The sequence below is a fragment of the Oncorhynchus mykiss genome, chromosome 21, assembly GCF_013265735.2.
Source record: "Oncorhynchus mykiss isolate Arlee chromosome 21, USDA_OmykA_1.1, whole genome shotgun sequence".
Taxonomy (NCBI): domain Eukaryota; kingdom Metazoa; phylum Chordata; class Actinopteri; order Salmoniformes; family Salmonidae; genus Oncorhynchus; species Oncorhynchus mykiss.
In genome coordinates, this window is record NC_048585.1 from 21920517 (window position 1) to 21948226 (window position 27710).

At 43.2% G+C, this 27710-nt stretch overlaps 1 protein-coding gene across 3 annotated transcripts; it reads left to right on the forward strand.

Moving 5' to 3' along the window:
• On the forward strand, positions 1-27689 carry LOC110499998 (protein lin-7 homolog A). 3 transcript variants are annotated; one of them, XM_021577093.2, is made up of 6 exons: positions 2-134; positions 10149-10267; positions 16556-16627; positions 19378-19587; positions 23533-23748; positions 26265-27689. In XM_021577093.2, exons 1-5 carry the CDS (start codon positions 98-100, stop codon positions 23746-23748), a joined length of 654 nt encoding a protein of 217 aa, XP_021432768.1. In that variant the 5' UTR covers positions 2-97; the 3' UTR covers positions 26265-27689. The 3 variants fall into 3 exon arrangements, with proteins under 3 accessions (XP_021432769.1, XP_021432768.1, XP_021432767.1); XM_021577092.2 differs by having other exon boundaries at positions 23533-23744; XM_021577094.2 differs by lacking the exon at positions 16556-16627 and having other exon boundaries at positions 1-134; positions 23533-23744.
• Positions 27690-27710: the final 21 nt, after the last annotated feature.

The window sequence follows — 27710 nt, forward strand, 5'->3', positions numbered from 1 at the left end:
CCACCGACGGGCTCTGTGCTCTCACTCGCCCGTTTAGCTTGAGTTGCTTCTGATGCTGCAGCTACCGTAGTCGCTATATCTCCCCATAACAGCAGTCATGGCGACAGAGGTCCAACCGCTCACTCTGGATCGAGGTAAGACGCACAATCGTCGGATTCGCTTTCTTGTTGAATTATTTCTGGATCCCGAAACTTGAGCGAACCACATTTAAGTTGAAACTACTATAGGCTATTATTTCATTTTTAAATTCGTCAGCTTATATTTCTCTCTCGCTGGACACCGTTATTTGCTGGGAATAAAATGTATGGACCGTTTGGTGCGCACTCTGCAAAATTGGATAAAACGGCTTAATTAAATAATGCTGTTCAGCAATATTACAACGAATGTGTTATTAACCCACAGTATTACATCCCACTGCATATGAATAGAGCGCATTTATCTCTGTTATGTAACATCCAATAGAATATTATCTCGCTATATTCTTCACTTCGTGATTGGGAGAAATAATTTATTGCGCGCAGGAATCCAATCACGCTTAAATCCTTACTTCTCTACACATCAGACAACTTTTGGATGGTTAGGCTTAAGAATATAAAACAAACAGCTTTTTGAATTGGTTTATATTTTTCTTGAATCTAATGGTAATTTGGACAGTGAACAAGAAAGGGGTACAGGTCTTCACCCCATAGCATACCTGTTGTCGACAGTGAAAAATGAATTCACCTGCGGCATTATTTTAAAAGGAAGGTTGAGTCCACAATGTAGTCTACCTATAGCCTACTTCATATTTCGGAGTAGTAATAGGTCGACTTGCACGCGGACTTCAGGTGATATTGCTTTCCTACAGTAGCCTGCCTGTCCAATGATAACAGATGGATAGCTTCTGATAGCTTCTCCTGACTATTCTTTCATTTTGATATTCGAAACGGGGACTATGGGGAAATCAGATTAAATGTGTAGCCTATAGAGTGCTTAAAACGAATCCGGTAGTGAAATGCATTAGTGTGGCTGCATGGCACAAACGAAAGGGGTGGTGTTAAAAATAGAGAAAGATGATACATCTGGGAAAAGTAATGGGCATGGGCCCACTTTGAATGATTGCCACAACAGTTAGTGACCGTAGGAAAAACTGTAAACGCCGTGGAATAAACAACTCGCGGGGATGTAGAAGGCAAGAGTATATAAACATCTGTCTAAATTGGAAAATGACAAATGGTGACCTCTCTACGTTGTGTTGAACACAGCATTGCGCATGAGTAATCGAGCCTGGTTGTTATCATGAAGGATGGAATGGATGTAAACCGAACGAGGATCATCAGCGAGTGACCTGTCTTTATACCCAAGGAATAACGGATAATATAACGGTTTTATTCCCATTTTTTAAACATTGGCTCATTTTAATGATTTACAGTCAATTCAATGCTCAGTGGCAATTGGATTCATTATTGCGTGACTGCAGCAACTGTATACGAGCTTGTATACGAGCTTGAATGGGGAGTGGGTGGCTGTATACGAGCTTGTAGTGGCTGTATACGAGCTTGTAGTGGCTGTATACGAGCTTGAATGGGGAGTGGGTGGCTGTATACGAGCTTTAAGTGGCTGTATACGAGCTTGAATGGGGAGTGGGTGGCTGTATACGAGCTTGAAGTGGCTGTATACGAGCTTGAATGGGGAGTGGGTGGCTGTATACGAGCTTGAATGGGGAGTGGGTGGCTGTATACGAGCTTGAATGGGGAGTGGGTGGGTGTATACGAGCTTGAAGTGGCTGTATACGAGCTTGAAGTGGCTGTATACGAGCTTGAATGGGGAGTGGGTGGCTGTATACGAGCTTGAAGTGGCTGTATACGAGCTTGAATGGGGAGTGGGTGCAAGGGCAAAAACATGATACAGGGCAAAATGATAAACAAGAAGCTGCGCTCTGTTCCATGAGGGGAAGGAACATTTCTGGCATTGAGATTCTATTGATAAACAAGTCATTAATTATATGACACATTGGGGAAGAGTTTTGTTCTCCCCAGTTAAACTGAAATATATGTGCCAGTATAGGCTACTCAACCCTTTCAATTGGGTTTACATAGGTAGACTAGTGAGTCAGAGCCCCTATAATTTCAGAGAGAACATTCAGGTGGCTGCTGTATCCACATGCTCATTAAGTGGTCACTGCCCCGCAGCAGTGATCATCTAGGGGATCATAATGATAGCTTTACAAGAGCTGTCATTGTCTTTGCACAGAGTCCTTTGTCGCTACTGCCACTAGCGAAGAAACACTGTAATTGATATTGAAAAGAAGCCTGTTTCTTTGTTAAAAGCAGGATGTGTTAGGGATTTGTCACACACACGAAGAGGCGGGAAACTCACATTGTGCTTTGAGGTCATGACTGCACTTCCTGCTATTGTCTCAGGAAATGACTCAAACGCCACTGTCCTGTGGAGAAACAGCCTGTGTTGGAACCTCCCTGCCCATGGCACCAAAGTTCTCCTTCAACGATTGACTCTCATTCAAACACTAACCGGCACCAGGCATGCCAAGACTATTGAAATTGATAGAGATACTGAGAGAGTTCTCATCAACTGTATGCCATGAAGTCCTAATGATATCAGTCTGGCTGAGGCTGTACAGTAATCACAGTGAAATGCGTTAGTGCTCTTTCTGCCAGATATTTGCTGATGGAGAGGAATTTGAGGCCTTTGTGAGCAGAATTCCTATATATTTGCTGATTGAGCGGTGAAGTAAGACACAGATGCTCAAACAGGTTTCTGTGCCGTCTGAAATTACAGTGGAATTACTAAGATTCCAAACATCGAGGGAGAGCCGAAGCTTGAAATATGGAAGTCAATACTTTTTTGATGCTCTCCGTGCATGGTTTATTGCCGTAATAAATATAGAACAACCGCACATTTCCTTGCAAGTTATCGCTGATCCTTTGTTTGAGTCTATTCACAGGGGAGAAAGGGCAACACACTGTAGCCTACTCAGGGCCCTAAGCATGTTGTCTCACCATACTGCAGACAGGCTTTGCTTTACTTGCAGAGGTCACTGGATTTGTTCGTTGTTGCGCAGCAACCTTCCTCTTATACCTTGCTTTGGGTGATAACAGAGAGGAGGGATTACAGGTGAGGTGAACAGCCAGCTCAGCAATTTCATCAACGGAGAGCTGTTTAGAATGGCACAGCTCTGGGTAAGCTCTCATTAGAACCACAGTGAAAAGAAATGTCATTTGTTTGGGATGGACATCTGCCAGGTAATCAGTCAGAGGAAGGGAGACAAAAACAAAGTTCAGAGTGTTATCCGCTTCTGCCTTAGGCTAATGAGCCCTGATGGGGACAGTCTAAGGAGTGATTCATTTTCCCAGGAATGTCACAGCAGGGCCATTTAGTGTTAATTCACTCGGTTTATGGGGGGATTGATAAAGTGAGGTGCGTCCATTTAAAAAGCTCTCCTGTTGAGGAGCTGGCCTTGTGTCTGGCAAGCCCCTGCTGGCCTGTTCCTCTACTCATCCAGAGAATGAGCACAGTAGAGGTTTTTTGTGTGGTAATTTCAGCGTGGTTGCCAACGGCAGAAAGGACACGCGGGTCAAAGTGGGAAGTGGCAGATGGCTTGGCCTCTCCGGGGCAATTTATTCTGGCATGTGTAAGTCAGCCATTCTGGTAGTGACAGTGTTAGGGCACTGCTCTGGGAAACATTACATGTGGGAGTGAGGAATAGCTCAGACTAGTCTTGAATCAATCAGCTATGAAACGATTCTCTATTAGGACCTTAGACGTCCCAGTAGAGATGGAGAAGATGCACCTGCGTTGCAGTCTCTGTTTTCATCAGCACCACGTCTTAATGAGCCAGCTGAGTTAATTGGACATGCTTATTTACACCCCACAGCATTTGTATTGAAACAACGTGCAGATATTGGAAAATATATTCTATTCAGCTATGCTCTTTATTATCAACAGGGCAATCATGTGATGATATTGGAGCACTGCCCAGTTTTTCAAACAGCTCAAAATCATGTTTAGACTTTTACTCAAGTGTAGAAAGCAGTGAAGCACTCACTGTTTAATACTGCGGCGTCGAAAGGCTTGGACCCCCAGGAAGAGTGAAATAAGCCGTGCCTAAGGCAGGACAGCACAGACCTGGTGTGTTTCAGCACAGCAGCATTGCTAGCTGCTTGTTGTGGTCTTCACATTTATTTATGACACATCCAGAGTGATGGCTGCATTAGTAGATCCAGTCATCAAAGCAGAGCAGAAAGGGAACTCTGTGTACTTGAAAGGCTGACTCATTCTGGAACTGGTGATTGTTTTAGACACCATGCTGTTCATAGTTTGAACGTTGTGTTTCATCAACATAATACCATCATTTCTGTGGTCACCCGTCACTGATTACATTTTAGGAAATCTCAAGGTAACACACAGGACAGTACTGTATATTATAGATTTATCACTAAACGTCTTTACATTGTCAGTTACAGAAACAGATTTATCACTAAACGTATTTACATTGTCAGTCACAGAAACAGATTTACCACTAAACGTCTTTACATTGTCAGTCACAGAAACAGATTTACCACTAAACGTCTTTACATTGTCAGTCACAGAAACAGATTTACCACAAAACGTCTTTACATTGTCAGTCACAGAAACAGATTTACCACTAAACGTCTTTACATTGTCAGTCACAGAAACAGATTTACCACTAAACGTCTTTACATTGTCAGTCACAGAAACAGATTTACCACAAAACGTCTTTACATTGTCAGTCACAGAAACAGATTTACCACTAAACGTCTTTACATTGTCAGTCACAGAAACAGATTTATCACTGAACAGATTTACCACAAAATGTCTTGACATTGTCAGTCACAGAAACAGACTGTAGTGGACTAATAGCTTCTTAGATACGCACTATTAATTAATTGATTCCTCTTGGAAATGGCTCTTTAGAGGACACTGCTTTCAGTAACACTTCAACAGCACTTTCAGAATATTTCTCTCCCAAAGTTGGGCACCCTCTAAAACACCTTCATCGTTGCCTTAGAACATGAATTAGAATGAGCATAAATATTTTATTTGTTGGCTGCCTCAAGAATTCTTTCCCACAAAGAATTCAGATATAATTTTTATTGGCCTTTGTTCTATTGCTTTTACTTCTGTCTTTATTGCTGTTAGGGACACATACATCGGCCCATTAGGAATGTATTATACGTACACTGAAGGACGCACAGTATAATTTTGGTTCAAGTTGGCCACAGGGATTTCAGTAAACAGTCAGTTTGCTTCACTCTCTGTTGTAATTGGAGACGGATGATAAACCTTTCAAATAGAGAAATGTGTCATTAACCAGTCAGGGGTGATTGTTGAAATAGAAAATGGTAGATGAGAGCCCTATGTGACCGCCCCAAAGAACACGTCTCGTTACTTTCAGCTCATCCAATCAGGCAATGGTAATGTGTTCTCACCGCTGTGTGGCAAAGAGAAGTTAAACTAGGTCAGATGTTTGGCTAGTAGCATCAACGTTCCTGACTACTCAATGCATAGCAATGCACTGGTGTTTCATACTTTATTTAGTTATAGAATACCGAGGCAAGAAACATGCCTCTCCAACTTCACAGATTGAATAAATGTGAATTAGGAGTTGTATGTTTCATTTTTAACAACCATTGTTTTGTATCCCATCTCTAGCTCCCATCCTTAATTACACCTCCAATAAGAGCAACAGTATCACCTTGACACCTTTGTCTTCCCTTGAAAATATGTGTCAAATGAAACAGAATATTTATTTGATTTTATGGCAAACAGTGCTCACGCCTTGCAGAGGTTCTAAACATACAGTAACTGCTCTTTAAATATGTTCATTTTGAGGCGGAGGGAGGAAGGGTGAGTCCCACAGATGTTGCAGACATCTGGACCCCCTGAGTCCATCTCTAGAGTTGGTGAAGCGCCAAGGGGGCTGAAGTCTCATTGGACTGTGGAGAAGAGGAATGACAAGCAGAATGCTAATGGTTTAGTGGTTGAGTGAATCCATCTCAGTGGAGTGAGGACAGTGGATTGAGGACAGTGGAGTGAGGACAGTGGAGTGAGGACAGTGGAGTGAGGACAGTGGGGTGAGGACAGTGGAGTGAGGACAGTGGATTGAGGACAGTGGATTGAGGACAGTGGGGTGAGGACAGTGGAGTGAGGACAGTGGGGTGAGGACAGTGGAGTGAGGACAGTGGGGTGAGGACAGAGGAGTGAGGACAGTGGGGTGAGGACAGTGGAGTGAGGACAGTGGAGTGAGGACAGTGGGGTGAGGACAGTGGGGTGAGGACAGTGGAGTGAGGACAGTGGGGTGAGGACAGTGGGGTGAGGACAGTGGAGTGAGGACAGTGGAGTGAGGACAGTGGGGTGAGGACAGTGGAGTGAGGAAATCCAAAGAGAGGTTTTCTAATGAAGTGGAATAGAGAGAGAGGGCCAGATCCATGCATACTCTCAAGCTCCTCTCTCAGATGGGTTGGAGTGTTAGTTAGTAAGGCAGGCCAGAATCGTGTTGGCTGACTGTGTGTTACCCTCCAGATGTACTGTAGTTATTCATGGAGTGGCTCCGGCTTGGTAACGGGCCACGCCATGTGGGCGGTGAGGGTATTCTTAGTGGTGTGTAGAGCTACTCTTTCAAAGCGGTTTGCCTTTGTATTAGTATTGTAGGCTGAGGGATTTGCTGTTGGTGGTGTAGCTCAATATTACCATGGTTTTACTGGTCTGTGTGTGTCTACATAGCCAACTATAATAAGGACTTAAGTTCTCAGCAGTCTCCTAGGTGATGTGGCTGAATGCACCACGCAGGGATTTGATGTGACGCGTGTCGTTGTAACGTGTCTTATTTGGGAGTCGTTGCAGACTAAGCTATTTGGATGTGACGTAACTCTGTGCCTGGATTCCCATAGTCATTGAAACTGCAAATCACCCAGGGCCGCCAAGTCAATCTTATACCCTGGGGGGTTTATACCCCTTAGATCACACACAGAGGAAACCATTTGATGTCTCACTCCTCCCACCATAGACAAATTACAGTATTCCAGCAGAAATGCCTGACGTAGGCAGCTCCTCACAGGACTGGATGGTGTTCTATTACTGCTGCATGTTCTACACCAATTATCACACGACACTATCCACGGTCTGTCCAAGACATTCTGTCCACAAATAGCCATCTACTTATTGAAACAAATCGACGCGGCAGTGCTTGCAGAGGGGATGAGCTAGCAGACCAAGGGAAGCAGGGTGGATGATGGGCATGATATGTGTCGCGATGCAGCAAATGAAATGCAACTGCTGGAGAGGGGAGGCTTTTATGACCGATTGATTACCTGTAATAACTCTAGGAGCAGGAGAGGCTCTGCTGTAGTCTAGCCCTCATCACTGGTCTAGGGGGATAACAACTGTCACATCTTGTAGCAACAATCCCTGTTCACTGCTGGGGTGTTGGCTGACTGGGCTTAGACACTGGACAGTCTGAAGGGGGGAGATGGGGCATGACAGTTTTTTTTATTATTCAAATATGGGTCTAAAAAACTGCCTTTGACGGCTTGTAGCCTAAGACTTTTCAAGACTGCTTTCTCCCTTTCCAACAACTTGATACCTGAAATCCTTCCCTTTCGCAATCAAACACGGTTAGCTTTACTTTTACAAAATAGCTTCTTAGCCTATAACCCAGTTTATTTCAAAGAATGCATTTATTTAATTCCCCAGACCGAAGTTGAAAGCCAAACTACTTGAAAGTGGTGCTGAACAGGTGGAGAATACCAACTATTGCTTTTGATCAGTGTAGGGTCAAAGTACAAAAACTGACCTCCCGAGAAATCCCATCTATCAACAAAAATGTTTTCGAAATCTTAAATCTTTGATGTGTTGCTCGATGTCGGAGGCCTCGTCAGAGACCTTGACGTGGATGAAGAAATTGGCGCTAATGAGAAAATGAGAGCAGGCAAAAGCTCTCCTGATCTGGCTCTGACCTCGCTATAATGAGAAATAAACGCTCATAAAACTACCCAGGCTGCTTGGAATAATACCAGCAGATTACTAGCCACTCATTAGTGCAAAGCTAACTGTTTTTTACAGGTATGGTACAGAATATTGTACAACCTCCTTCACCTTAGGGACTCATTGGATGCTTATTAAAGCTGATGGAAATCCTGTACATTAGCTACATTACCATTGTAGGGGTAATGTAAAGTAGTAATGAATACTGTTAGATCCCTCCATTCACACTCACAGGTTCAGAGAAAAGTGTCCTCTTTCCTGTGTCCGACTCTCTATGGACCAGCTTTAATTCCGCTCTCGTCTCCCCGTAGCTTAGGGTTCTTACCAGAACAGGCTGCCTCTAGGGTAGACTACACCACCCACGCCTAGACTTAGATCGTTGGGCCAGTAACTGAAAGGTCGCCGGTTCAAATACCCGAGTCGACAAGCTGGGGAAAAAATCAGCCGATGTGCCCTTGAGCAAGGCACTTTAACCCTAACTTGCTCCGGGGGCGCCGTACTACTATGGCTGACCCTGTAAATAAAAATACACTTCACTGCACCTATCCGGTGTATGTGACAATAAAACATGTTCTTTTTGTACATCCTTTAGAACATTCTATGTGATATTATCTGTGCCATACAACACCATCATTACAGAAGATGCTGAGTGGAGTCGTGGAGTTTGATGAATGCCCTGTAAAGATCTCCCTGACAACACTTTGTGGCTTGCAGTAACCAATCCTGATGGAACTCGACCCCACCATTTCTTCTGCTTTAATGTAATCCACGCTGGTTCTCTGGGTGTCATGTTCTTTGTCCATGTATACTTGTGTACTAACAGTAAATGTTGTGCCCTTGTATGTCTGTTTGACTGCCTAATACAGGCACAAAACAAACCTGCCCAAACAACCCCCGGTTCTATGTATGCAGTTCCCCCTCCTCTTACCTAGTTCGCCCTAGGTCTGTAAAAGGTAATAGCTTTTCTGTCTCCTCTCTGCCTCACCGGGTTACACTAGATTGTCTTCCGTCTCAGTCCAGCCTCCCTGGGTTCGGCGTGATGTTTATAAACACGGTCGGTTGTTTACCTCTCTCTGTTGGTGTGGTGCAGAATGTGGTGCTAGTTCAACACCAGGGTAAAGGTGTTTAAGATGATTGTTTAGAATCCTTGCACCTAGCCTCAGTATACACTTGCTGTTCCGATGTAGTTGGACATTTCTTGCATTAATAAAGTAGACTCACTTAACAACGTTTCATTTTTCACACCTAAGCTATATTATCAACTCCAATACAACATCTTGCAATTTCCCTCCTGGGTGGCACTGTGTCACTGTGTCACTGTGTTCGACATCAAGCTCGGTAGGAAAAATATCAAATCTGTAGCTGATTACAAGTGGTTTGATTATTTTCGAGCGACTCGCTGATCTTTGCACATGCTCAAGGGATAAAGGGTTGACAGATGCACATTATCCCACCAACTGCTTTTTATTTAGTTTCTTCTAGAACAACTGACCCAACGATTAGGCTGAGCACCAAATCCCTCCTCTCCCCTTCCAGCATGTACTCTCATTTCTTTCATTTTCCCTATTTGTCTCTAAAAGTGTGAAAATAATCTGCTTTACTCTGGATTTCTTCACCGGATGATAATTAGTAGTGGAGAGTTTACTAGACACAGGAGTCAAAGTCTTTAACTCAGAGGCATCATGGGTTTGTTTTCAAGGATCTAATGCTCGTGGTGCCTGCTCCTGCCAGGAATCGTTCGCTTTGAACGGAACAATTCCCTTCCCCGAAGTCCGCCCCCCATTTTCTCATGCATGGAGCAGGCCTAATGCAAACTACGCTGGGATTGCTCTCTCTCTCTCTCTCTCTCTCGTTCCCCTAGGCCTTGACTCAGTTTTTTTCCATTATCCTCTCTATCGATTCACTCCGGACTTATTTTTCAAGGCTGAGGTTAATGTAATTCAATGGGGCATTTTTCCCTTCTTGTCATTTCACTCTCTCTCTCTCTCTCTCTCTCTCTCTCTCTCTCTCTCTCTCTCTCTGACTTTCTCCACCTATCTCTACCTCCCTCTCTCTCCTTCTCTTTGCCTCTCCCCCTCTCTCCTCCCTCTCTCTGCCTCTCCCTCTCTCTCTCCTCTCTGTCTTTCTTTCTCTCTCTCTGTCAGATGTGGCCAGAGCGATTGAGCTGCTGGAGAAGCTACAGGAGTCCGGGGACGTCCCGGGTCACAAGCTGCAGTCCCTGAAGTTGGTGTTGCAGAGTGAGTTCTGCACAGCCATTAGAGAGGTGAGTCGATTCCCCTGCACCACGGCCCCAGGGTCCTTTTGATCCTGCCAACACAGGGAAATTGACCACAGGTGACTGATGGTTATTTGAATGAATAAATGTGGCTACACAACAATGCAGACTTTTAGGGGTGTTTTCCCAGACGTGGTCAGCTCAGACACACAGACTGAAGGGTAAGAGGGCCATCAATACAGACTGAGGTCATCTAGTAGGAAATGTAATCTACCAGAGGAAATGTCAGAGAGGGCTGGCCCTTTCATTGGACAGCAGGATGAGAGAAGCCTGGCCTGGGAGTCAGGCAGAGACACTGGAGCCTGGTGCTGCCTGGTGGTGGGGGAGGCGTCATGTATCTGCAAGGAGTAGCAGCTAGGCAGCACCCTACAGACTAGGTTACAACAGCTGGCCATTGAGAGGGAAAGAGCGAGAGAAACACTTCAACCACCAACAACACATCCAGTCACCAGGGAAACTAGAGAGGATCCGCTTGGATTAGATGCAGAGGCTGACGTGGCCATAGTTTCCAGTCAATTACGTCCTTGTGTGAGCTGACACTTTGCCACGGTGCAGAATGGCTCTTTCTCGTAGAGGTCTGACTGCTAGAGGAGCTGGAGAGTGAAGATGAGTGGTCGTGGCCATGATGATGATTGCTGTTATTACAGAGATCGTTATCAGCACATACAGTTACGCTGCAACATTCAACAGCTGTGGTGTTCACGTCAGTGGTTATTGGACTAACAGACTCCCAAGGCGATAAATGCTCCCATGTCTCTATGGAAGATCAGAGAACATGGTGTTTATGTGAATGGAGCAATACCTTGCCATACGTGAGAATGTCACATGTGTTTACAATCCAGCAATGCTGTCACAACCCCTGTATTCACTTTCCTAGCACATGCACATTTTTCCCAGACTACGGACAGTGACGAGCATCGTAAAACACTTCCCCGCGGCTCGCTCTTAATACCCTGACATAGCAGGACTAGACCGCTGAGCCTCTTTGAGCCACATGGGTGAGTTAATCGTAATGCAATCACCCTGTTCTGTGCTGCAATATGTCTGCAGATGGGAAATCTTTGTCGTTGAGAGAGCCACGTCGTAGGGGTTCTAACCAAAAGGAGAGAGACTGTATTCTTCAAAACAACTTTATTATTAGATTTGCAAAAATGAAGCAATCAATAACAACCACTCAACCAACAAACCACCATTTTGTCCGTTCCGTCCTGCATGTTTCCATACGTCTAAGTTCCTGTAGATTGTTAAAACAGAATGTCACATACTGCAGTCACACCTAAACGGCTCTTATCTGTACGCCCAGACAAATGACTAAGTCACACAAGACAAGCCTGTATCAGCAAAATACTAACGTATAACAATGGACAACTCTCCAAGTAAAAACAGCATAGTATGTTCAATTAAACAACATAGTAGGTCATTAAATCATTTCCTCCACAGCTATTACAGGAAGATTAAAGGTTGCTTCAGAGCCATATATTGTTGTGCGGTATTGGGATTCACCTGCGTGTCATTTCATTAATGCAGATGACCTATACTGCATTAAGCTGGGGCCACCAGGTATTATAATTGAGCGATTTGATTTGTTCCCCTCGTCTCATATCTGCTGGTGAAGCTCATTTCATGGTCTGATGAGCAGACACAGAATCCCACAGACACAGGGTAGCTTGATCATGTCTCTACTGTAGAAAATCACAGAGGGGATCCGGCTGAAAACCTTCTTCACAGTGTCAATAGTATTTACAGCCACATGAATCAGCCTAGCTATGGGTGAGGGGGTTAACTGGCTAACTGTTGATAGGGGAAATTGATGGGGGATGGAAATGCCTGCTAAGGTGAAAGACCCACAATTACAGAGAGATGGAGTGAGGAGGAGCGTTGCTCTTCCCAACCTTGTCTATCAATGACATCTCAGAGCTCAGGGAATGTCCCTGAATGAGTTGTCAGAGTCAATCTGCTTTGCAAATGGAAAGGGAAGGACACCAGGGAAGACGACTGGGAGCGCTAACCAGCTGGAAATGATGGAGTTTATGATGATTTCCAGCCACTCTGTTGGCTTGACTTAAAGCGCTATGCATATCAAGAACTGGTCCTGATGAAAATCATCCGAGAGGCCCGAGCAAACGATTCATTCCACACATGAAATCGAATCATGACTTTCATTAGTCAGAAAACAATGCAGGTCATTTTTCCTTGCAAAAAAAAAAAGCATAGTCTGTTCCAATGAACTGAATCAATTATGTGATCATAGAGTTGTAGTAACCTGATGATAATGGAACAGGGCATATGAATACGGGTCTCACTTTGAATTCATATAAAGGAAAGGATTTGTGTGCCGCTCCATTGAGGGCAGACCTTAGTCTCTCACTACATTTACTGTGAGCTGAAGGCTGAAAGCCACTTCATTTAATTATCTCTGTGCGTTTAATATTCTCTTTTTGTGTCATGCTGACAGAGCTAGGGAGGTCTGTGAATGAACAGCTATTAAATCCCATTTTGCTTCTACCAAATGACCCCTTTAAACTCAGTCAGCTAGAGAGAGGAGAAGGAGAGCTCTTCAAGCTCTCTCTCTCTCCGTCTCATCCTTCCCCATTTTCCTCTCCACTCCCCGTCTCAGTAAAGAGAGGGAGACGGTCGGGGAGCCATGGTTACACGCGTTGTGCCAGGCACCTTCCGGGCAGCTCTCTCCACTATCAGGCATTGTGTCGTCCTCGTAAGGCTGGCGGTAGACTGGTAGCCCCCAGCCCATCAAGCACAATGAGCCTTCCACAGAGGTTAAATAGATCTGGGTTAATGAAAGCCTGCCGTGGTTTACGCCCAGTGAACCGGAGAGTCAGGAGAGAGGCGGAAGAGTGAGAGAGAGAGAGCGAGAGAGAGAGTATATTCAGGAGGGACAGGAAGAAAGTAGAGTTCGGAGGTAAAGATGGATGCGTAGTAACAGGAGGGGGAATGAGGTAGAAATGATGTCTTCAGGAGTGCAAGTCTTTCAAATCTCATTCTCTCTCTCTCGCGCTCTTTCTACCTGCATGTATCTGTATGTATAACACAGCAATTTGTTCCATGTTGTGACTGTTTTCTTTATGTTATTGGAGATTATTTTCCCCCAATGAATTATCAGAACAGAAGGTTAAGTTCATTCATTAACAGTGTTGTCAGACTGAGTTCAACTGGGTCAACCTAAAAAGCTCCAATATCTTATTTTTGTAAGTGAACTACTTGCTCAGAACAAAATGCAATTGATTTATTTGGTTGTTGGGAATTGTGAGCTTGAGGTTGTTATTTTATTTTCACATCAACAATGGACTTTGTTTTTCATCAGTCGGATATACCAAGGCTTCACGAAACCACTTGTTTTATTGTTGAAACACAGATGAAGCACGTTGAGGTCGCAAAGAGGCAAGGGCCTTGTTTTGCTCCAGCTCATCATACAGAAATATTGAATGGTGGTTGAGCCCAGAAAACACATGCTCTCCTTTGTAGAGAGTAGAGACATACCGAGGTGTGAGCTGATGAGTAAAATCCCTATTAGTTTTCATTCCAGCGAAAAACAATACCATGAAAAAGCTTTCAATTCACTGCACAGGAGAAAAAAACAAAGTCAATGTTGTTCTTCAAGAAGGGTTTGAGACGTTACAATTGAATTTGGTTTGCTCGTTGAATAATTCAGCAGTAGTTAGTGGTAAATCCAATTTGCACTTCAACTCGTGGATGTTTGTGCATATAGTTAAGCAAATTACAGATTGAAATAGCTTGACCTTTATTGTTATTCACGTGTTTCCTAGACGCAATTCTCCTGACTCACAGCAAGGCATCCACTGAGCCCTTGAATACACAACAGTCCATACATCTTAAGTGTATTTAAATCAGGCTCACAATGATGGATGGATGCTGTATCTTTATGTGAAAAGCGATGCACTGAAAAAAAATGTTTATAGAATGGACCAGCCGCAAGCCTCTTGGCTAAAACACACAAAGGATGTGGGATAACATGAGTCACATCAAACAATTACACGACCCCGTATGGGGATTTAGGCCAATGTCTCATGTAATGTTCAACAATGCACCACTAATCAGAGCATTCATAATGTTTCTGTTGGATCACCAGAGGAAGGTGTCATTTTAAAAAATGTATTTATTGTACCTTTATTTAACTAGGCAAGTCAGTTAAGAACAAATTCAAATTTTCAATGATAATGTCATACTGTACACTGGGGGTGCTATTGTAAATGGTGTCGAAACAGTATGTCATATTCTGTATAGAAACGACTATGTATAGAAACGACTCTAGAAACGTCTAGAAACGCATAGAAATGTATAGAAACGACTATGTATAGAAACGACTCTAGAAAAGTCTAGAAACGCATAGAAACGTATAGAAACGACTATGTATAGAAACGACTATAGAAACGTATAGAAACATATAGAAACGACTATGTATAGAAACGACTATAGAAAATGGCTCTTTTACACCTGAAAGCTTTCCATTGGCACATAATGCTGACTCCTCTTTAGAGGAGGTTAGATCACACTGTAGATGTGGAAGAGGTGTCCTGGAATAAGGTCCCAAGATGGTGTTCAATATTGGAAATCAAAGAGTCGCTCAGCTGAAAAACAAAGAACTGCTTTTTGACTTTAACACCAGAGTTCCACTGGTGTATACACCCTTAAGTTATACTAGGGACATTGTGATTCCATAGCTAGGGCCGACAGTGAGGACTTGTGAAGAGCGGAGTCAGCAACCTCTGCATAATCAATACAGTTGCTTTGTAAGGTGTTAAACATCATTCACAGTTAGCCATTGTTATGTATTAATGAACAAAAATAGAAACGCAACATGTAAAGTGTTGTTCCAGTGTTTCATGAGCTGAAATAAAAGATCCCAGAAATGTTCCATATGCACAAAAAGTTTATTTCTCTCAAATTTTGGGAACAATTTTGTTTACATCCCTGTTAGTGAGCATTTCTCTTTTTCTAAGATAATCCATCCACCTGACATGTTTGGCATATCAAGAAGCTGATTAAACAGCATGATCAGGACACAGGTGCACCTTGTGCGGTGGACAATAAAAGGCCACTCTAAAATGTGCAGCTTTGTCACAACACAATGCCACAGAGGACTGAGGGAGCGTGCAATTGGCATGCTGACTGCTGGAATGTCCACCAGAACTGTTGCCAGAAAATGTAATGTTCATTTCTCTACCATAAGCCGCCTCCAATGTTGTTTTAGAGAATGTGGCTGTACGTCTCACACCGCAGACCATGTGTAACCCAGGACCTCCACATCCGGCTTCTTCACTCGTGGGATCATCTGAGACCAGCCACCTGGACAGCTGATGAAACTGAGGATCATTTATGTCTGTAATAAAGCCCTTTTGTGGGAAAAATGAATTCTGACTGGCAGGTCCTGTCTCCCCAGTGGGTGGGCCTGGCTCCAAGTGCCCTCCCACGACCACTCATGGCTGCACCCCTGCCCAGTCATGTGAAAGCCATAGATTAGGACCTAATGAATTTATTTCAATTGACTGACTTCCTTATATGACTGATTTCATTATTACTGTTACTCAGTAAAATCGCTGAAATTGTTGCATGTTGCGTTTATATTTTTGTTCAGTATATAAATGATGCCCGAAAAGCCCCAGTGGCCTTGCCTCGGCCCCAAGTCAGGTCAGATCCACTGAGCCATGGCCCAGTAAGTACCAGGAGCTGGGCCATGGAGCTGGAAACAGACAGGTCTGATGCTTTTTGGTAGAACACCCGGGGGAAATCCTCAGTGGAAATTCACCTACAGTACCAAGAGTCTTAGCTCCACTCGCTACTCCGTTCCAAACTCCACTCTCTTCAGTGTATTTACTCAGTGCCATGTGTTACCCACATGAGAGAAAACCAAAAGGGTATTTTGTACTTACTGATGCACCACGGTTTGCTTATGCTAATTGTCGTAGGGACCAGATGTTTGAGCAGCCTTACGGGCTGTAAGTAGCAGGAGGCAGCAGGATCAGGCACCAAATAGTGTGCAGTTTATTAACAGTGAGAGGTGGATCCAGGTAGATGAAGAAATCCAATGAATATCTACATAATCTTCGGAGGTATTTGCAAAATAAACACTCTCAAAATACAGGTTTGAATTGAAATCAAAAACCTAACCCTGCCAACTACCAAGTCTGGTAGCCTACGACATGGATTGAACATGCAAGAGACTTGGAGAAATGTAGCAGACAATTCAAAAGGTACTGAGAAAATACGCTCATGGTTAGTCCATTTTTCTCTCTCTTTCAGGTGTACCAGTACATGCATGAAACAATCACAGTCAATGGCTGTCCGGAGTACCAGGCACGGGCTACAGCGAAGGTGAGCAACATCTCAGACTGGCTTAGCTGTATTGATCAAACCTGAGGCTGAAAGATACTGTACAATGTAGCCTAGATACACAAACAGCCATCATGTCTCCTTCAGATGATCAAAGACTGGAGCCGGTTTGGTGTACAATGAATTACTCATTAGCAGACCTTGGATGTAAACACTTGAGAGGTTCTACCAATGAGTCCCTCCGCCACCACTCATTCATATTCCTTCTGAGGAGAGCTTCTTCTGTGGAGGAGAATAAAGCAAGCAGATCTCTAACAGTGAAAGGGGGACAGGAAAAGAGGGAATCAAGAGGGAGGGTGAGATGAGAGAGAGGAGTGCATCTCCGTCCTCCCAGTGTTCACAAAACATCAGAGAGGGAGTGAAGAAGACATGGGGCAACATAGGGAGGTACGCACACTGACTGATTCAATTGGCTGCTCCTTCCAGAGACTGGGCACACAGAGGAGTAGGACACGGATTGATTGACAACACTGGGCAAGCAGGATGAATGGATAAGTAGGCCCGGTGTGGAGTACAATTCCAAAGGTCTCTTTTTTTTGTCAGCGAAACGTCGTCTCTTCAATCGCAAATGGTTTGCAAAACTTTGACTGTGGTTCAGTCCCTTTCTCAAGGAGAAGTAAACGGGGTAACCTTTTTTTCCGACTTTAATCAGACTGTGGATTGTGTTGTGAATTTCCACCTTGGATGAAAGGTATGCAAAGACATAGCTTAGGCCTATTGAAGGACACCACTGTATCTGATGTTGATGGAATATCAAAATACTCTTTCTAGCCTGCTCAGATCAAATGGTTTTGAGGTTGATGGTATATGCTGCTGTTACAGCGACGTGTCCTTTTCATTTCCCTTCGAATATCCATAATTTGTTGAATATTCAAGGTCCCTGTTCAACATTATAAAGTACATATTCATAAACAAATCATTTTAATTTCAAAGCTTATTCAAAGGCTGTTTTGAAAGAGAGAATGTAGATAGGTCTAATCAAACTGCTTTACAATTCATGAAAGAGGCCTTGGGGCTTGTATTTAACAGTGTTAAAGTAAGCCAGATTGTCCATATGACACTGTTTACACAAGAAAGCAATGGCGACAGCATGAAGTGCCTTTCAACTTGTCCTTGTCCATCACCAGTCTTTTCAAAAGCATATTAAATGTAGCCACCAGCGGAGCAGCATAGAGCAGCATAGAGCAAAGTCCGTTCACTGGCTTCCACGCCCACGGGAGTGATTTCAATCGATGACATCGAAATGAGATGGTGCGCTGTTTTTGAAAGTGCTGCCCTCCTGAGAGTTTCCGTTTAGCTGAGCCGGTGCTTGTTTCATCAGCCTCCTCTCCAAGTACATCTCAAGTACATCACTGACCAAAGGTCTGGAGGGCAGCACTCAGGGCATTTCACATGAATCACTTTAAGTAGGACACCGGGGGCCTAAAAAACGTGTTATAGTCCTATGGAAAACCAGGGATCCCTTGATACACCAGCAATCTTGAGGCATTAGCAGGGAAGATGTAATTTTAGATGCCTTTGCTGTAGTGTTGCTGGTGAGCGTTTACCAATTAAAATGTGTTCCACCTGAGAACATGAGCACTTGATTCAGTTTATTACCCAGTTAATTGAATCAATTCCAGACTGTAATTCCTGGCCTGAGGTTCTTATCTTTTATCTTCTAGAGATGGGAGACCACTTAGTCTATGGTGCTCCAGAGAAAAGACTGAGCTGAACTGATGGCTAATGATGATAACATTTTATGAAATTAAGTAATTTCCATACGGTACTGTGACATTACTTGGGCAACTTCCCAGTAAGCTGTAATTTTTGTTTGGTTCGCCCCAGACACGTTTTTGCATTTGGAGGAGGCAGCCATATGCCATCTAGTTTCTTCCTCTCGGGAAGGGAGATACATTTGTGAAGGTCGATATGCCGTTAGCCAGAGAGGGGATGGTGGCCTACTGAACACAGTGCTTCTTTACCTCACAGTGGGAGAGAGAGATGGAGAGAGAGATGGAAAGGGGGGGACGAAAAAGTGGAGGATCTCAGGGCTTTCACCTGCTAGGGAAAACTTTGGATGCACATACGCCAAGCTTTGAAACAGAGGCCTTTTTCCCCTGCAGTTTCCCGAGAAAGTATTGCTGAATAATAATGAGACAGACTTGACAGACCGGCACCTGTGGCGATGTACATCTGCTGTTCCTTTCCCAGGCTGGGCTAACAAGCTCCTGCACACTTTGTTTCAGACGACAAGGCGAGAAGAAGATTCGTCTAGAACTTGAAAGCCATCCCAAGCCAGTGGAATTTAATGAAGCAGGCTCACAGAGATTTAGTTAGTGGGGGTGGAAGTTATCTCGCTTCTTCTTCTCCAGCTGCGACAGATATGTGCTAATTCATGTTCTTACAGAGCCAGAAAACATCTCACATGGCTATACGATACATCACCATCATCACCTTGGCTCTGACTTTGTTATTCTCAGCCCTACTGGACGTCTCTAAGCCCCATTTAGAGAGAGAAGTCAGAAGGTCCCACCCTCAGAGTGAATTTAAGTCTGTACACTTTGGTTCTACATTGCTCTTGGGTATGGGAAAGTTTATTTGGCTGTTGGGAAATGCAATCCCAGTTCACTTAGTATCGTCATTATCTAATCTATTTGTGTGGTAGACAGAATAGGGTGGTATAGGGCTTGGAGTGCTGAACACACCAATAATGGTCTGAACGTTACCATCTCGCCTGTCTCTCTCTGCAGGCCACAGTTGCAGCCTTTGCGGCCAGCGAGGGTCACTCTCACCCCCGAGTGGTAGAGCTGCCCAAGACGGAGGAGGGGCTGGGCTTCAACGTGATGGGCGGCAAGGAGCAGAACTCTCCCATCTATATCTCCCGCATCATCCCAGGGGGCTTGGCTGAGAGGCACGGGGGCCTGAAGCGAGGGGACCAGCTCCTGTCTGTCAATGGTGTGGTATGTATTGCTTATTTACTATTACCGCTAGGTTTGGTTACATGGTCAGATCTTCCTGACCACGTGAACCAACCAGGAAAAACTCTGTACCCTATTTATGATATTCGGTGAATTTGCATCTTCTATATTACGAATTCCAATCACAGTTGTGTGCTGTTGTTAATATTTCAAGGTATTCATTTTCTCATCTTGCTTGACTTTTTCTGACAAGCCACATCCGAGCAGGGAAGCATTCTGTCTAAACCTTGAGTCAAACTTTCAGAATATTGATAGGGTCATGCAGAGTGATTGGTTTTCTGAAGCCTAAATAAAAAGAGGCTTATAGTGAGCCAGCGTCCAAGATAAAGGAGAGCTATCTATGACTAAATGACTAAAGCAATGGGCAACAACAAACGCTATATCAAAGCGACCGTTTTTTAGAAGAAGCAAATGTCACCATGAGCAAAGTGTTCCAAACTTCACACGGCTTAGCGGTTTGGCCATTCAAAGTCACTCCTTGCCGAATCCTATTCCGTAACTCTCCATTTACACCATCAAATGAAAACCAATTTACATGGTAAAGTCAGGATGTGTTTGGAATTAAAACTGCCTTCAGACAAACACTAATCAAACGTGTGCTTTAAAAAGCAATCTTCATAAAGGAGTCATTTGATTTCCATGACATCCAGAATTTTAATGTGAAAACATACAGTACCAGTCAAAAGTTTGAACACACCTACTCATTCAAGGGTTTTGCTTTATTTTTACTATTTTCTACATTGTAGAATAATTGTTGAAGACATCAAAACTATGAAATAACATATGGAATCATGTAGTAGCCAAAAAAAGTGTTAAACAAATCAGAATATCTTTTATATTTTAGATTCTTCAAAGTAGTCACCCTTTGCCTTGATGACAGCTTTGCACATGCTTGGCATTCTCTCAACCAGCTTCACCTGGAATGGTTTTTCAATAGTCTTGAAGGAGTTCCCACATATGCTGAGCACTCGTTGACTGCTTTTCCTTCATTCTGCGGTCCAATCCCAAACCATCTCAATTGGGTTTGAGTTTGGGTGATTGTGGAGGCCAGGTCATCTGATGCAGCACTCCATCACTTTCTTTCTTGGTCAAATAGCCTTTTCACAATCTGGAGGTATGTTGGGTCATTGTCCTTTAGAAATAGTTTCTTTGCAGCAACCATAAAGGCCTGATTCATGCAGTCTCCTCTGAACAGTTGATGTTGAGATGTGTCTGTTACTTGAACTCTGTGAAGAATTCATTTGGGCTGCAATCTGAGGTGCAGTTATCTCTAATGAATTTATCCTCTGCAGCAGAGGTAACTCTGGGACTTCCTTTCCTGTGGCGGTCCTCATGAGAGCCAGTTTCATTGTAGCGCTTACTGCTTTTTGACATTTTCCAGATTGACTGACCCTCATGTCTCAAAGTAATGATGGACTGCCATTTCTCTCTGCTTATTTGAGCTGTTCTTGTCATAATATGGACTTGGTCTTTTACCAAATAGGGCTATCTTCTGTATACCCCCAATACCTTGTCACAACACAACTGATTGGCTCAAACGCATTAGGAAGGAACGAAATTACACAAATTAACTTTTAACAAGGAACACCTGTTAATTTGCTTCCTGTAGTACTAATTCCCAAACGTTTGGGGACACTAAAGTCCATGGAGAATAAGAGCACCTCCTCCCAGCTGCCCACTGCACTGAGGATAGGGAACACTGTCACCACTGATAAATCTACGATAATCGATAACTTAAGCACTTAAACAATAAGCATTTTTCCACGGCTGATCATGCTTTCCACCTGGCTACCCCTAACATCTCAGCCCCCCCCCCCCCCACTGCAGCAACTTGCCCAACCCCCCTGCCTCTCCTTCACCCAAATCCAGACAGATGACGTTCTGTAAGAACTGCAAAATCTGGATCCCAACAAATCGTCTGGGCTAGACAATCTGGACCCTCTCTTTCTAAAATTATCAGCCGAAATTGTTGCAACGAGAGCATACAGGTTGCAGTGGTGGGTAATACAGTTGAAGTCGGAAGTTTACATACACCTTAGCCAACTACATTTCAACACTGTTTTTCACAATTCCTGACATTTAATCCTAGTAACAATTCCCTGTCTTAAGTCAGTTAGGATCACCACTTTATTTTAAGAATGTGAAATGTCAGAATAATAGAAGAGAGAATGATTTATTTCAGCTTTAATTTCTTTCATTACATTCCCAGTGGGTCAGAAGTTTACATACTGTGGGGCAAAAAAATATTTAGTCTGCCACCAAGTTCTTCCACTTAAAAAGATGAGAGAGGCCTGTAATTTTCATCATAGGTACACTTCAACTATGTTATCAGTATAAAAGACACCTGTCCACAACCTCAAACAGTCACACTCCAAACTCCACTATGGCCAAGACCAAAGAGCTGTCAAAGGACAGCAGAAACAAAATTGTAGATCTGCACCAGGCTGGGAAGACTGAATCTGCAATAGGTAAGCAGCTTAGTTTGAAGAAATCAACTGTGGGAGCAATTATTAGGAAATGGAAGACATACAAGACCACTGATAATCTCCCTCGATCTGGGGCTCCATGCAAGATCTCACCCCGTGGGGTCAAAATGATCACAAGAACGGTGAGCAAAAATCTCAGAAGCACACGGGGGGACCTAGTGAATGACCTGCAGAGAGCTGGGACCAAAGTAACAAAGCCTACCATCAGCAAGGGCATTGAAGATGAAACGTGGCTGGGTCTTTCAGCATGACAATGATCCCAAACACACCACCCGGGCAACGAAGTAGTGGCTTCGTAAGAAGCATTTCAAGGTCCTGGAGTGGCCTAGCCAGTCTCCAGATCAAAACTCCATAGAAAATCTTTGGAGGGAGTTGAAAGTCCGTGTTGCCCAGCAACAGCCCCAAAACATCACTGCTCTAGAGGAGATCTGCACGGAGGAATGGGCTAAAATACTAGCAACAGTGTGTGAAAACCTTGTGAAGACTTTGACGTTTGACCTTTGTCATTGCCAACAAAGGGTATATAACAAAGTATTGAGAAACTTTTGTTATTGACCAAATACTTATTTTCCACCATAATTTGCAAATAAATTAATTAAAAATTCTACAATGTGATTTTCTGGATTTTTTTCTTCTCATTTTGTCTGTCATAGTTGAAGTGTACCTATGATGAAAATTACAGGCCTCTCTCATCTTTTTAAGTGGGAGAACTTGCACAATTGTTGGCTGACTAAATACTTTTTTTGCCCCACTGTACACTCAATTAGTATTTAAAGGCATTGCCTTTAAATTGTTCATCTTGGGGCAAACGTTCCACAATAATTTGGGTGAATTTTGGCCCAGTCCTCCTGAAAGAGCTGGTGTAACAAAATTGACAAAATTGAAATGCATTCCAAGTGACTACCTAATGAAGCTGGTTGAGAGAATGCCAAAGCTGTCATCAAGGCAAAGGGTGGCTACTTTGAAGAATCTCAAATCTCAAATATATTTAAATTTATTTAACACTTTTTGATTCCATATGTTATTTCGTAGTTTTGATGTCTTTATTATTTTTTGAAAATAGTACAAATAAAGAAAAACCCTTGAATGAGTAGGTGTGTCAAATGTTGCTTGGTACAGTATATTACTCTGGGCTTGAGGAGGAAGTACTAATTATACCAAATATGCAATGCTTGTTGAACTAAGTAGCAATACATTTGGACTTCCATTTCAAACCTAATTGGTAGTAACCATTTAGAAACTGAAGCTGCTGCTGTGTAACTGTGTCATTGTTGCTTACATAGAAGTCTTGGCGAAGTTTCTTTATTTCTCTGTCCATGCCAATTAAGAAACGGAGGCAGACTTCAGAGACCATATCACTAAAACACTAAAACATTGCCACCACATTTCTTAAATGTGCTGAGTCTCTTCTCTTTCACTCTTTCACTCACTCTTTCCCCAGAGTGTGGAGGGGGAGCACCACGAGAAGGCAGTGGAGCTTCTGAAGGCAGCCAAGGACAGTGTGAAGCTGGTGGTACGCTACACGCCCAAGGTCCTGGAGGAGATGGAGGCGCGCTTCGAGAAGCTCCGCACGGCCCGCCGCCGCCAGCAGCAGCAGCTCCTCATGCAGGCCCAGCAGCAGCAGAACCTCACTACCCAGCAGAACCATATGTCGTAGGTGAGGCTTTTCATTGCTTTAAGGGTGGGGGACCATAGCCTGGTGCCAGATCTATTTGTACTGTCTTGCCAACTCCTATGGGCATTGTCACAACAAGGATGACTGTAGGTGTTGGCAAGACAGCACAAACAGATCTGGGACCAGGCTAAGGGGCCACCAAGGAGAAGGACCACACAGCTGAAACAGTAAGAATACCAGTCCTCTAAACTGGCTACATATTCAACAAACTATGATTTAATTCAGACTCATACTGTTTTAAGGATCTGACAGAGATTTTTCATTTCCGTCATTTAGCAGACACACATATCCAGAGCAAACATTTTCTCACTTTGTCCCCCTTGAGACTCTAACCCACAACCATGGTATTGCAAGCGCCATGTTCTACCAACTGAGCCCCACAGGACTCTTTAGCACCTCAAAGGTTTTTGGGGAATAGGGTGAACTGACGGAGGCTGGCATTGTCTGGAGATGCACATTGCACATTCGAAACAGCAACAACGTTTAAAACGCAACGAATGCCTTTGAAAACGGCCTATGTGGCATCGATATGAGTCAGAAACAGTTATTCTATTGTCAGAATTGACTACAAAGTGTTTGGAACATGTGTGTATCACAACTGGTAAATGAAGGATTAGACGAAGTACATTTGCCCATTAACATGGGGTGAACAGCTGCAGTGATTGCTCTCTATTCAATAGCATTCAGTGAGACAGACCTGCCCAGCAGCCTGGCTTGGTTTACATAAGACAACATGTTACGCATTTTTTAAACTTGAGAAATACTGCAACAAACACCTTAGTCAGATGTAAAATTGCGCAAATACAACATGAAATAGGCTTCTGCAGCTACAGTGTCTCATGGGGGACAGACATCATTAACCAAGCGTGGAATCGGTCCGGAAACAAACCTCCAAGACTGAAATCTTGTTTTTCTAATGAGCAACAGAAAAAACAGAAGTGCCAATCGACGTGTTCAGTGGTTCTTTAAAACCCATTGGGCTCTTTATACCCAGAGAGAGTACCAGAGAGGCTCCTGTCAGAGAGGCTCCTACTACAGAATGATACCAGGCCTTGTCCTTTGGGTAAAAGTTACAGAGGATTACATCAAGCTTTTCATTTTTTCATTAAACATATGCTTGCTGCACACATTAAGTTCCTGGAATGAGCGCTTAATCTATTTCAGGGTGTTTGTTAACTAAGCAGTTGCAATCCCCTGTACAGTCATAGCCGTCTAGGTTGTGTAAGTAATTCAGCCGCGTGGCTTGTGAATTATTTTAGATATGGCTGAGCAAATAAGAGATCACGCTCATGGGATGCTACATGTTTTATAACACATACCACAGAGCAACGTTGAGGCAGACTTATGGTATACAAATATACCCCGTCGTTGCTTAGATTGCTGGAGGTGATAAAGCAAAAATATGGACAACTCTGAAAATAGGTAGTAGTAATACCAAGCTTGTCTGGGCCACAGATGAAGCTATGACACGTTGCTGTGGCTAATTCAGCTGAGCATTCTTTAAAGTGTACCCTTGACATACCTCCTCCACGAGGCACATCACAAAAGACTTAACACCACCCGCAGGCTAAGGAATCCTCAGTGGCACTGATCGTCTGATAGTAACCCTCCTCATGTAGCCCTCGTTTAGCTCGGGGAGGTATGTGTGAGCTTGTAGACCTGTGCAGTAGAGGCATGGAGTGGGGACTGAGCAGGGATCATGTTGTATCAACCCTGGCATGCTGACTACAGGGCTTTGCCACAGTGGCCAAGAGGCCGGTGGCCAAGCAAGCGACATGCGCGGCGAACAGGCTGCTAGGTGGCAAGCACCATGGAATCTGTACGTCATGTAGCCTTCCTCTCTGACACGCTGCCCGGCCATTCTGTCTCCTCTCGCATACCTGGCCAGGCTGACCAAGGCCGAGGACACAATAAGCTCTGCTATATCTCTATTCTCAGTAGTGGGAAAGCCACAGACATGTAGCCATTTCCTGCTGTCAAATGACCTAGTGGCCTCATGGGTGGAATGTTATTCATATTTTTCATAATTTCATAATTAATAAACATTATTTCTAAAAAAACGACCGAAGATCCTGTTTTTATGTCAGACGGTTTTGTTATATTTCAGTCTTCTGTGATGTATATAAAGTGTAATATTGGGATACAAACTCAAAATTGTATATATTTAAACTTCTTCTTCCTTCTTAAAAGTCCATACCCATTTGTGTGAGGTGTACACTTTTGTTTCGAAGTAGATTTGTTTAAGACTACCAAGAAACACTCTGTGTGACCCTGATTTAGCCCACTGCAGTAGAAGGTTAATTCACAATCATTTTTAATTGGCTTTTCACAGTTCATTGTGCTTTTCGCAATTCACAGCAGAGTACACTACACTTTTTTTGTAACTAATTCTACCAGAATATGACATTAGCATCCCACTTTACTGACCTGTCAAAGTACTGACTTGTCAAATGGTTTCAAACATTGCTCTCAGCTGTTCTTACATCTATCCCCCACAGGCTGTTCCAAAAGAAGAAGTAGTGAAGGACACTGAAAGCAAGGTTCTAAGTCCATATCTGTGTGGAGGATCCCGAAGGAACCACCTGGTAGAGGAGAATATGATACTGTTAAGCAGTGAAGACTCTCCCTCGCCCTTCAATGTACTACCAACAGAAGGAAGCAAAACTGAATGATATGTGTTCTGAAATGTAAACAACGGTGCTTGTGACTTGAGACATTGGAGGCAAGCACTGAAACCCATCCTTTTGACTTTTATTTTGTTTGTGTTCATTTGAAGTTGTCCTCTAACAGTTGAAAGTTGTGACCCTCCTCAATGTTCCTCCTTGTCATTTGTGATAGTTTATTTTTGTTATCTGTTTTGAATTCATTTCACTTGTTTCCTGACTTTGGTTTTGCTATAGCTTTGTACAGTGATATTGTTTCTTCTATGGGAGCTTGTGTCTGTGTGTGAATGAACATTGCTTTTTTTGTGTCAAACTTGTCCTGCTTTGGATAAATGTGAACTCTTTTTTTACCTTATATATTGCAGTGAGAAAATATTTTGTATGGAAACTTGTAGATTTTAGCAATAACAGACTTTCGTTGGTTTTACATTTCACATAAAAGTAACGATTAGAGATATATAGTATGTGGGAAAGATACAAAAGTGAACCATGTAAAACTCGGTCAACTGTATCTTATGCACTGTGTGTCATAAGGCAGCTTCTGCCATTAAAATCAAATGGCTGTTAAAAGAGGAAGAGACTGTGGAATGTTCTAGTCGTCTTATCAATAAGGGACCTCTGTTTTAAACTCTCTCCTTCAACCCTCTACCTATCGTCTGACGTAGTATTCTCATGACAATTAACCGTCTTTAAGTATAACAAGTTGCACTGTGGATTCATTCAAAGCTATTAGAAAACCAGTTGATGGTCAAGACTGATCAAAAGGAGTCTTGTATCTGTAGTACTGTCAGACAAACAATACATTGGATGGTTTTCCCAGTAGCAAACTCTAGTATGTATGTTCTATATAGGCCTAGTTCCTTTGTGGGTGGGTATTGAAGTAGTGCAAGATCATTTGACAGGCATACTGTGTGCAATGTGCCATCCTGATAGTCCAACCAGATTGGGCTTTGAACGTGTTTTGTCCCTCAACTTTTGAGCAGTTCATCTTGCCTCTGACAGATCCCTTTTGTACATTTACTTATTCTCTTTCTAATTGACGATTTTTTTAGGCTGGATGTACTGTACTTCCTGATTCGACGTACTGTACTTCCTGATTCGATCTACTGTACTTCCTGATTCGACGTACTGTACTCCCTGATTTGGCGTACTGTACTTCCTGATTGTACAGAAAAAAAAGACAACACCAGGTGATATGCAATTGTTATACATATTATATTTGTATAAATAAATATATGTGCGTGTGTACAATGACAACTTTATTGACCCCAAACTGATTCT